General features: G+C 42.5%; 1 protein-coding gene across 2 annotated transcripts in view; it reads left to right on the top strand.

The window, feature by feature from the left end:
* DCX (doublecortin) overlaps positions 1-12772 on the top strand; it is an 81065-nt gene that overhangs the window by 53797 nt on the left and 14496 nt on the right. The window contains exon 5 of one of the 2 annotated variants that reach the window (XM_065643194.1): positions 3293-3415. In XM_065643194.1, coding sequence (XP_065499266.1) covers positions 3293-3415 — 123 coding nt within the window. Of the gene's footprint in view, positions 1-3292; positions 3431-12772 lie in introns of both variants that reach the window. The other variant, XM_065643193.1, reaches the window with a different exon arrangement.

The following is a 12772-nucleotide window of genomic DNA, read 5'->3' as shown; positions in this document are numbered from 1 at the left end:
TTAAACTAGAAGAAAATATGGTCTTTAACCATTCAGGCTCATTTCCCAAAGCTCTGGGTATCCTGTATAGGGAACAGGAGCCCCATGCTGCCTTGTGTGCTACAAACTGCCTCAGCATTTAAGAGGATCTTTGCTGTATAACAGGATGTCAAGCAGCCTTTAATCTCTAAACACTGTATTTTTATGACTCCTTTGCAAGCCTGATTTTATTTGATGCTGGTACTTCTGACCTGTGTACTCCAGATGAACCCATTTGATGGTCTTGGGTAATTGAAAGAAAGGTTCCAAGGTTCAGCTGAAACTTTGCAAGCAGAGAATAAAGCCTGTGTCAGGCTGGGGGAGCAATCTGTAACGCGAGCTTCATATTTTTTTAACACTCAGCAGTTTGAGACAGCTCCACAGGGAGTTCCACGCTGTAAAACAGTTTGGATGCAATCCTGGCAGAACAACCTGATGGGAAGCCCAGCTCTCTGCCTACATTCCTGGTTACTACTAACTTTTCCAGCTTGGATTTCTCTAGCAAAAATAATCCAAGCCTGCTGCTGGGAAGACACTGAGTAACTGCAGCTCTCAGTGGTATTTTCAGGGGAGTAGGGGTGCCCTGCACCTCTCCAGAAGCAGATGAGGAGCTATGAGCCAGCAGCATTTTCCCTTTAGATACCCATTGTCCTTCCTTGTTAGGAGTCAGGTGCTGCGAGGAGAACTGTGAGTCCTGAGGTCTTGCAGATGAATGTCACTTATTAAAATCTCCTCTGTCGTGGGGTACTTTTTCTTGCCTCTTTGGATGACGTGCCCTTGAATTGCTGGTTATTATGTTCACTCTGGCGGGACATCAGGAAGCAAAAAGAGAAATAGCATAAGAGAGGATTATGTCATCTTTTTCCTCTTGGCTGCCCACCACAGCTTCCGCCTGAGAATTTCTCTTGCTGAGCACCTTCCAGATAATGTTGCTCCGTCTCATTTGTACGCAGTGGTTTCAGCATCAGCCCATGGAAATCTCACCCCCCATGTGATGTTTAGAGGCCCGTTTACACTAACTTCAGCTCAGTCAGGTTCCCACCTTTAGAACCTTGTTTCAAGATGCTCAGTGGTCGCCTTTGGTGGACTGACACTTGCCAGTGGCTGAGCTGGAGGAACTCCTCAGTCAGCTTTTGTGGGCTGGAAAATGCAAAGCTGAATTTCTTTTCAAGGAATTACTCCCCTGGGAAGAAAATAAATTTGAAAGCTCTTGAAAAGAAGCAACATGAAGTATTTTCACTCTTTAGGTTTATTTTTTTAGGGAGTAATTCAGGTGACCAAACACAGATGTCGGACATGCTGTGAGACCCCCTTGGTTTCTGAGATACCCACGTGATATATGATTGACAGATATCACACAGGGGACCAGGAGACACACTCTGTTCCAGGGAGGCTGCACTCCAGTGTATCTCACATAGCATTTGGCGCCCATGACTGGGCAAATGAGTTGTGCTCTAAGATCAAATCATTGCACTGTTTTTGTTAAACAACTATATGTAAAAGCCTTGAAAAATATTAGTTCTGCAGTGACTGCAGATGATTTTTCCCTGTGTTTTGCCTTGGCTGGTTAATACCAGGAGCAGTTATTTGCACACTCTCCCTAGTGGCTATTGCACAGTGTCTCATCAAACGCTATATTCTTTAGTATCAAGGAGGGATAGTCCACCTTCCACATCTCTTCCCCCTCCCGTTCATTATTGCTCTTCATGTATAAAAAATTGGGTCTGTATTGGTGCTGGAGCCCTACAAGCCTTTCTGTGCCATCACCTGTGACAAGTGAAGTATGTTGAAAAAAACCCCCCACACTTTTTCTATCCCTGAGTTACAGTTTCCAAAATCTATTTAGCAGGAGAGAAAATAAACTCATTGTAGGTTTAACTATCGCCATGCAGCATCCCTGGAGCACAGGGCAGCCTCTCTTCATATTCATTTACCGCATGACCCAACAGCAAACTCTCCCGCAAACCATCTGGAAGAAGAAGAGGCTGACTCTTGGCTGTCTGAGAATGAGGAAGGCCTGGGGAAAAATTTAAGGCAATTAGATTTTCATAGATATACTGATATATAAATAAATAACACATACATTTAGGTCAGACAACTTGTTTTCAGTTGACCAATTATTTATCCGCTCTGTGCTGCCTTAGTTGATTCCCATTAGGGAATCCAGTCCAGGGAGCCCTCAGTCCAGCCCATGCATGCTGAGCTGAACTTTTCCATAAAAAACTGTCCGTATGTGGAACATCTAATTCGCGTCTGTAAAAAAGACCTGATTTTCACATCTTGGTGAGGACAATCTGTTGCAGGAGATGAGGTGAGACCAGTTAGCCTTTGACAAAAAGGAAATCCCCTTTTTATTGCCTTCTTCTTAACTGGGCTAAGTTAATAACTTGAGAGGTGGAAAGTGCTTTTTCTGTTACCTCTTAATGTAAATAAACCCTGGTTTTGAAGATCTGGTGTGCCTGAAATCCTGGGACACCCAGAGGTTTGTTAGCATTTCAGTTCCCTTCTACAGGATGCTGTAGATCATGTTTACATTTTATACTTTTCCTGGCCTATTTATTTTTTAAGAAAACACAGTTGGGATTCTCATCTGCTCATGTCTTTAAGTACATAAATCTCCTAGACTTGTTTGTACAAACCTTTCTGAAAGGGGTGAACGGCCAGGACAGAGGACGTGTTTTGTAAAACCGTTTTGTCTTCTTTGCTTTCTGCATCTGAAAAGTTGCAGCTTGTTGAAACCACAGAAGAGGTTGATTCCGGCTGGGCAAAAGTCTCCTGGGGCAGATGTCCCATCTGCCACTTAGAGACCTTTATGTCGCGCCACGAGCTGTTAGCTGGCTTACTGCATCAATTGCACTCATCATTCCTACCATTGGGTCTTCATAGAAGAGTTACAGCAAATTAACTGGGTTTTTTTGCCTGATTCTTCATGCAGTCAGTGTCAACCGTAGTCCTCGCTAGCTGGTGAGAACCAAGGCAAGGGGAAGGGCAGAAAATCTTTGGTAGGACACAGGTATGGAGGTGGGAGCCAGCGTGATCTTGTTTCAGCACCTCTTCTAGAGAAGCAAAGCTGTTCTTCCTTTTGCCCTCCCCCTAAAAAGTCTCCTTTCTGCCCTGGAAAAAATGTGGAGATACCAGCTCTTCCCTTGCTGTTGGTGTTTTCTACAGCTCTTTGGATACAAAGCACAAAGCTGCCCCTGGGTGTTTGACACCTGGTGTCCGTGGGCAGCGAGAGCAGGCAGGGACATAACCAGGGTTCTGTGTGTGTCCTCAGAGTGCCGGGTGATGAAAGGGAGCCCCGCGGCCGCCACGGGCAGCAAGTCCTCTCCCACCCCGCAGAAGAGCTCAGCAAAGAGTCCAGCCCCCATGCGCCGGAGCAAGTCTCCAGCCGATTCAGGTAACCATCAAGACGGTGAGTGATTGTTCTCTGGTGTCTGAATATTAACTGTGCTCGAGAGGAAAATGCATGCTGTGTGTCTTTGGATACACTGACGTTGGGTGTTTGCATATGAAACGCAGGCATTTTTTAAAAACAAGTTGGTGCTAGTGTACAGGGGCCCTTAATAAATATTGGAGAGGGATCCTCTGATCAGTTAAGTGCAGTTGTGCACCACAGTCTCACAGTTTCCTGCATTAACAGAATTTTAATTGAAGTTTCCATTACACAGGCCAGAAATCAAGGCCCACAGTGCTCCCATATGTTCCCTATAGATACAGACTGATATACAATAACCTCTCGTGCAATGCAAATGTTAATTACCGTGCAAGTCAGAAGTGTCTCCTTCTAATCATTATTTAAAGAAGACCAGTGACCTTGCAATTGGAGAACTAGCAATGGGTTTATTGATGTGACATTCATTCAGTAACAGAAGAGAAGGAAAATGGGAATTCTGATGTGCTGCAGCGGCTTGAGCCATTTGAAATGTCCGGACTGGCAACGTAGCACACACGGAGAGCTGCAGAGCCTTTCAGTTAAAGGCTGGGCTCAATATCACACTGCTGGTAGTTGGTAGTTTTTAGCGTCATATGATGGAGAGAGTGGATCTCCAGGTGTGTCATCTGTCTGCCTGTTTTTTTCCAAAAGAGAATCAGACATCGCCTTTCACTAAAATGGCCAAATCACCAAATAAGCGCTTCAGGATTCCAGGAGAGCTTCATAGCTAAATTCAAGTGACCCACTGTATTAACGCAGGTGACATCAAACAGAAATTGCTTTTCACTTTCACAGTACCACATTGCATATTGCACGTGAACACCACACAGCAGTCGGCCATCAGTAGATATTGGATTACTGGATATAAAATTCTCCTGACAGTATTCAGACCAATTTTTCCCAGGAATAATTTAATTTGTTTAGGGTCTCTTGATGTTCTTCAGCTACTTAAAGAGACAATGTGAAATTGATTGGCACATGCAAAGACTGTGATTTTTAAAAAGTTATTTCTTGATAAGGTGGTTCTGCATTCATAGAGTTTTCCTTCAGGATTCCAGCGTTGGCTGTTCCTAAACTCAGGGTTCCTATAATACAAAAAGCTTTTACAATCCCAAATGCATGGTAAAGTTGTGTAGGTACATTGAAGGCATGATGTGAAATATGTTGTGGATTTAAAAAACCAAATAACTCCCATTCAGTGATCTGGGAGTCAGCTCAAGCATGAGTTGTGAAACAGCCTTTAAACCTTCTCCATAAGCATCAGGTGCTAATTACCACCAGAACTAGACTTTATTGCATGAACATATAGTCTAATGTGAAATGGCAACTATTGTGTTCCTAATTTTAAGTGACTGAATGACTCAAAGGAACAAAATGTTGAGTCATCTGATGAAGTTTAATGAACACAGTTAGTAGAGCCTTTCAGAAGGAGATTAAAATAACCAGAAATGCTGCACAATAGCCAGCTCCTGGAGTTAAGGCCAGTAATGAAGGACAAATCAGGTTTCCTTAATCCATCTAGACAAGAGTCTTTCGTACTTCCCTGTGATTTCAATACAGAAAAAAATGGCAGCTTGTCCTGCTTAATGAGGATATAAAAAGACTGAACTCTCAGCATTGGAAAGGTAATCAAAGACCGTTGTTCTCTCAGGACAGAGAGAAAAAAAAAGAATACCATCTTCTGTTCTTGTCCCTTGAATTTGTAATAAAATAAGTGGGTTTACACATTGCTTAAGAATCAATATTTACATTTAGCTGGATTTTGAAGTTATCACATTAAAAAGGCGAGTAATGCTGAATGAAGCCTGATTAATAAAAGATAATATGACCCATTTTTTTCTGAATTCTCACCTGTTTCATTTGTGAAATGATTTTAAAGCATTTTTATTTCAAGTATGTTAAATATTTTTTCTCTGTGTTTGATCTACTGCCCATGTGTAGCTTTTGTCTTTGCTGGCTTTCGCTCTGCCGTGGTTGTTATTACAGAGCTTGGAGTTTCCTTGATTCTATGTGGTTAGTTTCTGTTCTCCTCAGTTCTTTTCCATGTAGGTTTCTGTGTTGTTTTTTCCACCATAGTCTCTAAGGCCGTTATGACAAACCTGGGCACTGATGGGAAAGCAGATTCTGAAGTAAATCTCTGTGCTGCTTGAGTGAAAGATGCCCGAACCCTCCTCATTACAAGCACACCGCAGTTACAGAAAAGGATTTTCTTTCCTTCCATTTCTCATCCTAATTATTCCATTTCTCTGTTAAAGCATATGGGAAAATGGTACATTATCAGCAGCGAGGATGAGAATGCCGTGGATTTCCACGTGGCCAGTGGCGTGCATGCATTGCCAGCACGCTCCTTGGCCTGAGCATCCCTGCTGCCAGCAGAGAGGGACAAAAGTAATAAGTCACTGTTCTAGCACTGAGAGAACAGAAAAAACTACGTCAGCACAGCTTGCCGGTGCTAGTTCGGAGGATGTAATGTTGATAGCATGCAAGCATTGTGTCCGCTTTCCCTTCCACTCACTGTAAGAATGCTTCTGATCTTTATGTGTCAACAGAAATAAAACACATCTTATTTAGACCTGTGGAAATGCTTTGTGCCCGAGCAGCAGCTATCCTCCACACAGGCTGGGGCATTGAGGGACTTGTGTTTTATGCCAGTCTCCTCCACTGACTTGCTTTGAGTACGTTATTTCAGCTCTTCATGCCACCTTTCCCAATGGATTGTCCAAGACAGTGATGACTAATGTGTAAACAGAGCTCTGTAATCTACCCATGGAATCACGCACAGCAAAGAGCTTCGAGGCTCTTTATTTGGGTCTTTTTTTGTATCCACCTCTGGGTCAGAATGACAGCACAATACAGAAAGAAATATATGTAGCCAGTCTGTAAAAGAAGCAGCTTCCAAGCCATTTAATTGCTCCTATCACCAGCTAGATGTGAAGTGTATTGCTTTGACTGTCAAGTTACAGCAGTTTTGGTAGTGAGCCACCTAAGTAAGTGGTCAGCTCCCATTCCAAAATAGCAAGGATTAACATGGAGCAACAAAGAACACATAAACAAAGTATTTTGTTAAAAAAACTCAGGACAAAAGGCCATGCACAGAAGCACAACCGCACAGCGAGTGCCAGCTCCCAGCTGCAGTGATTTGAGTTTACCGGTTGAACTGCTACCTTCTGCCAGAGGTAATTTTCCTCCTGCCTAGATGTGTCGTGGCCTCACTGTGAAAAGCTCAATTCCCTCTAGGCAGCCAGAGCCCTTCAGCTCCAAGGATATTCAAAAAATGAGGGAGCTAATCCACAGAACATGTTAAACACTGTTTTCTTGGTACAGTACTTTTATCTCTCTATTTACCATACAGTCATTTAAAATGAATGAATGGAAATTAAATGAATGAATGAATGAAAATTAAATGGATGAATGAAAAATGAAGAAGTGTCTTGCTATAAGCAGATGGTAGCAGACCACAGTCATTATATGCCCAAGGGGAATCCTTTCTTCTTTACCTCATTAACCCCCAACCCATATATAAACCTTCTCAGCAATGCCAGTGTACTTCGGTTTTGATCCAGCTGTTGCCCCAGATGCTGTGCTGATTGTTCCATCGTGGGGCTATTTCACCTCTTGGTTCAGTTTGACTGGAAGGCCCTGGCTGCTTTGCCAGCAGTTCCTACTGGGCTTCCAATATATCCTTTAGTTTCCCGTCTCTTTGGCGCTGGAGCTGTGATGCAGTCTTTCATCTATATCCTCCCTCTCTATATATCTATATCCTCCACCTTTCATCTATACCCACCACCTAACTCCCCTAAAACGTTGCTTCCAGCAAGGTGGGGTTAGCAAAACACAGCAGGGTTTTACTTCTCCCTCTACAAGAGTGGATCCAAGTGCCTTTCTCTTCTCTGTCTCCCAAATGTTAGGTAGGAAAGCTGAGCTAGTTTCTCATTTATCAGGTGTGAATGGAGACTGGAAGGGAGTGGTGTCTCTATCTTGCCTCAGTTGATCTCGAGTTATGTTTTCGTATGGACTGAACATGCTAAAACACACATAGGCAAACTAGAGAAAATCCAGAAGAAATTTCCTAGGGTTAAAAACTGCTTTGGGAGGAAAACTTGAAGGACTGATTCAGCTTAGGAAAAAGGAAGATCAAGAAAGGACAGTTTCCCACTCTTCAAATGCATTTGCCGTGTTATAAAGAGGATAAGGATCAATTTTCCTGTGTGCCTATCAGAGATAGGACAGAACATTGGTTTAAACTTTAATATGGGATATACAGATCATATATTAAGAAGACTTTTCAATTATAAGCTCCTAAATCATGGAAGTGCATGTCCTGGAGAGCTTGTGAATCCCAGTCAGACTTGATGATTTTAAAAAACAATTTAGACAGATGACCTAAATATACCTGATCTCAATTCAGAGAACAGATTTGGAGTTAGAAAGCTTCTATGGTTCTTTCTAGCCTCTATTTTTCTTTATATGAAGTCAGCTCTGCTAAATGACATAGCTTAGAGCGATAAAAACCAGACTAAACTACATCTGCAGTATACCATCCAATTCCTTCTCCTAACATGACACAGGAAAACTGGGCATAAGGAGATAAGTCTCTGTGCTGCTGCTGTGGTCCATGAGATTTAAATGGGGCAGGATCAGCGTGAAGTTTGGCGTAATTTCTTTAACAGACAGCTCCAACAAGAAGTCAAACCAAACAAGAGACAGACCTAAATCTCAGCGGAGAAAATAATGATGTCATTTGCCATTACTTCTTTGTTATAAAAATATTAATACATATTACAGTAACTCACATAACAACCAAGGATTCAGTTGTATAAATACAAGTGCTGTGATGGGAGAGTTAATGATTTTTAAAACCAGCATGATCTTGGTCCTTTGCAGTACAGAGCCACAGGTCCCTGAGCTGAAATTGGAAAATGTCTTTTCCCCAGCGCTGCCTTGATTTGGCACAGGGAGCCCATGAGCAGGCTCTGCGGCAGCACTGCCGCTTCTCGGGCCTCTAATGGAAGGGTTTGGATAGAGGGACAAAAGCATATTCACAAGGCAGCAGCAATTAGCAAAGCAGAAACAGAACGTCAGTCTGTCCTGACGGCAGATCCGGCTCCCCAGGGTCATTATATATGAATGCGTTAAAAAGGCAGCAGATGTCTTTTGGGTTGCACACGAGATAGAGCAGCTTGTATCCCACTTGCGCTTACTTAACGTTCTGCTAGCTGACAGTCCACGGTACGCGTCCAGCGGAGAGATCACCCTCACAAAATGTGACGAGAAAAGGTGCCAACGCTGCAGAGCTGAGCGCTTGGAAGTCAGGAGGTGCCTGAGCGAAGGATGCCCGGGCAGCCTGAATTCTGCCACGCCAGTCTCTATTTTTCCCAGAGGCTCCTCTGTCCTGGAGGAGCTCCCTAAATGAGCTGCTATTTCTACATTTGCTTTATGCTGTCCTTGTTCTGGTTGGTGCCTCTCTTTATTTTCTCATGACTCCTCAAACCCTGACCTGGAGACAAAACTATCCACATATTTCAAGTTTTTTTCTCTCACTCTTGTGAGGTATGAGTGTGTGCTCCTCGAACTAGAAACTCATCCACAGATCCCTGGGAACCCAATGGAGCAAGGAGTATTAACCTTGTTTTACAGTTTGATAGAAAAAGAGGTATTTCTACACATTTTGAGCACTCCCTGTGATCCTTGGGCTCTGCTTTTTCCACTTCTGTTCATTGATGGAAACGTGATTTCAAAAGATGGACCTCAGTGGGCTCATTTACAGGTCTTGGGGCTTATCACTGCTGGAAATTCAGATCCAGAGTCCCAGTTATCCAGGCAAACCTGAGCAGCACTCAAGGAACAATTGCATATGAGAAGTTTGGCTGAAATATCTCTGGGAAAAGCCGGCAGACAATTCAGTTTACCTGCATCTCTCATAGCCATGTAAACAGGACCTGATGCCCTATTCTCCATCCTCTCTCTCATTTGCTGGACAAGCCTGATCTGTCTCCCAAGTACAAATTGTCTTGTGCACTGAAGGAGGTAAAATCCTATGAAAAAAGATAGTGCACATGTTCACGCAATTAAAGGATGTGTCATAGCCACAAAGGGGCTTGAAGGTAAATTGAGGTTGCAAAGCAAATACAATGACATAAATAAGACATAATACACAAACAATAACGTGATGGGGGGAAAAAAATGAATTAAAATGAAAGTCAGTTATAAAGAATGGTTTCCAATAGTTGAGCTTATGCGAGATCCTTCCCTACCGTAAGTCGTCAGCAGATTTTAGTGGAGCAGCAGCATTACACACCACCTGGGATCTGCTCTTTGCTTCTTGTTATTTTCTTGCATTTGAGTTCAAAAAATGCATGTAAGTTTGATTATGAACACTATTCTTCATCATCAGACACAAAGAAAATTAAACTGGGCTTCTTAGTTGTTGCTCCTGCTGCAAAACTCTTTTTGTAATGATATACATCGGTCTCATTGGATTTCTGATTTGGATGTCACATCTGTTTTTTCATTGGTGCTCATAAAATATTAACATCCTGCTGTAGCACTTAAAGGTCTCATTGTATTAGGGAATTTATGTCCTTCCCTACAGCAATTACATCTTTTTGCTGCACACCGACTGTTCTCCCAGCCTTCCTGTTTGTGGCAGGGAAGTTTGGGTTCTTTGCAGAGTTATTAAGTGGTGTTCTTCATCTTGGGAAGGATTTCTTCCTGCCTCAGGATCAGTGACAACTGGAAAGAAGGAAAGAAGGAAAGAAGGAAAGAAGGAAAGGAAGAAAGAAAGAAAGAAAGAAAGAAAGAAAGGCGTTTTAGAAATCAGAGGTGGATTCTAGCTAATACAGATTGTATTTGTGCTGTTGTACCCCACATTTTCTTCAACAGAAAACCCAAAGTCCCTTGGTAAAAAAAAAAAAAAAAAAAAAAGAAGAAATAAAAAAAGAAATCAAAGCTCTTTTTTTCCAAATTGCCTTCATTACATAGCATATAGTTAGTGAACTCTACTCTTTTCCCCACCAGCCTCTAGGGCAGCTGACTTTATAGAACTGGAGCAAAGTGAAAAGCAGCACATTCAAGGCAGGGACTGGTGCGTAACAGTTTCTGGGTTTCCAAAACTGGTTTTTTGGGGTTTCTCCCCCCCACCCCCCATAAAGAATGGTCTGAGTGGAATGAGGAGATGAAGGGTCACTCTGTTCCCCAATTATCCATAAATCATTATTTCTACCACCTTTTAAGAAATATCTATTTCCTCCATGAGGTGCATTTGCGATGGGAAAAAAGCGATGTGCTGAACAGCCTGCCTTCCCCGTGGTGCCTTCTGCCCAGAAATGATGGGTATGGAGACAGAGGGCCCACATCACCATGGATCTGTTGAGCATGAGCTGCTTTAACGTGCCGGCAGCTCCTCCTGTGGCTTAGAGCATGGGGTTCTTTACACTTACTTTAATTCACATGTATGATCTCTACATTTGGGGCAGTGATACTATGAACCTTAACTGCCTCCCTCTGTTTCAAAAGGAGGTAACAGAGAGAGGAACGAGGCTGTCTTAGGCATTAAAGCAAGAGTTATGCTGGGCTTGCTTTTACAAATACAACACTTGCACACTTTCTTCTAACTGTATGATACTTTATACACTTCTTAGGCCTCCTCCAGACACTCAACTGTTTGCTTAATTTTGAGTAACTAATTTGCATATTCAGCAATTAAAATTGAAAGTGTAAGTCGTGTATGCTGAAATCATCCGTCCTCCTGTGCGTTTTTTTCAGAAACCTTATGTGCAAACCTTTTGGGCCTGTGCTTGGTAAACTAACGGTGTTGTTTCAGCTTACTGCTTGTACAACTTTTCTCATCATTAGTATTATTATATGAAAGGTCCCACTGCAAGTAGTGGTGGTACCTTGAGGGCTAAATGCAGTAAAAATCACTGAGGGACAGATCTTTTCCATTTTACCCCAGCTGATAACAGTTGGCCTGATAAATACTTCAGAGGTTTTAAACATGAGCAAAGTGATGCAGCAGGCTCAGCACACCTAGCAACTGATCCAGCCATAACAGATCCCACTCAGAAAAGCATCCCTGATCAGAACCTGTTTTACTAGAAATACTTTCCTCTCTTTTTTTCTTTCCCTCCCCTTGTTTTTGTGTGTGTTTTGCTTTGTCTGCACAGTTAGAGCAATGGTATAGGGAGATACTGGGCGCTGGGAGAGCAGGACAGTCCTGGATCATTACATGCTTGTCTTTCTCTGTGTCAACGCAATTACGAATGTTTTCTTTAAAAGGGGTAGGGATTTGTGTAGTTATCTGTAAGGCTGGCAACACTAATGCCATTTAAGGAAATGACTCCAAATATTTAGGGTTTCGTTTTCTGGCTTGTGCTGGATACGTTAACATCTGGAGTAGGTTTTGGAAATGTCACTTTCTGTAGACTTGATTGGGATATTTAGTTTAATGTTCATAAGGCCTCCAGCTTGCTGCTGCTTGGATTGCAAAAAGAAAAGGCCAGAAAAGATAATATATTTGGACACAGCCAGCGTGAGTTTGAATTCCCTTCCCTCAAGTCGTGCTGCTTGTGCTGATGGAGTTATGTATTTACAACCCCTGGGAACAAGAGGGTCTGTATCCCTGGAGCTGATACACAACCAGTCAATGACCAAGTTCACTACGCGTAAGTATATCCTTATGAAATACGTATTGTGACACCTGGCAATGGTCAAAGACATTAGAGTACTTCCAAGAACATCAGTGGTAAGAAAAAAAAATATCCGTATTCCATTTTGTTTAGCTTCATTTTTCTGCATAATATGCTATTTACTTTGATTCCTTTTTAGTCCAATAATTGCATGATAGCTTGCCCTGACATAGACCTGGGACTCTTCACTTTAACTGAAGGCCAGGTCTGCGAAAGCCCCAATGAACAACCTTTCCAAAAGCCATTTGGTTTAAATGAATCATATATATTTTTTTAAAATGGAGAATAACTACGTTTTCTTCAAAGCAACATGAACAAACAAAGCAACCCAAAGGCCAGATTTTGATCTTTGCAAGAAGACTGACTGCTGCTTGATGTAATTGTCCTGTTCCTTCCCCTGATGGACCATGTCCGTGGGACATCGCCCCCCGTGCTCATACCAGCGCTTCAGAAGGGCTCTTTGGTCATTTAATCCCAGGCACAGCTAACTACAGCCAGGGCATTCCGGGCAGCTTTTTGTCTAGTTTGTAATGAGTGTATTTGACATCTAACATTTCTTGTGTAGGATCCAGGATATCTGCAGCCTCCGGTTTCCACTCATGCCCTTCAATGCCATGTGGTTTTAATTGTGTTC

Source organism: Caloenas nicobarica, chromosome 12 (genome assembly GCF_036013445.1).
Source record: "Caloenas nicobarica isolate bCalNic1 chromosome 12, bCalNic1.hap1, whole genome shotgun sequence".
In the NCBI taxonomy this organism is placed as follows: Eukaryota; Metazoa; Chordata; class Aves; order Columbiformes; family Columbidae; genus Caloenas; species Caloenas nicobarica.
The sequence above is the reverse complement of the archived record's forward strand: the minus strand, read 5'-3'. Positions and strand labels throughout refer to the sequence as shown.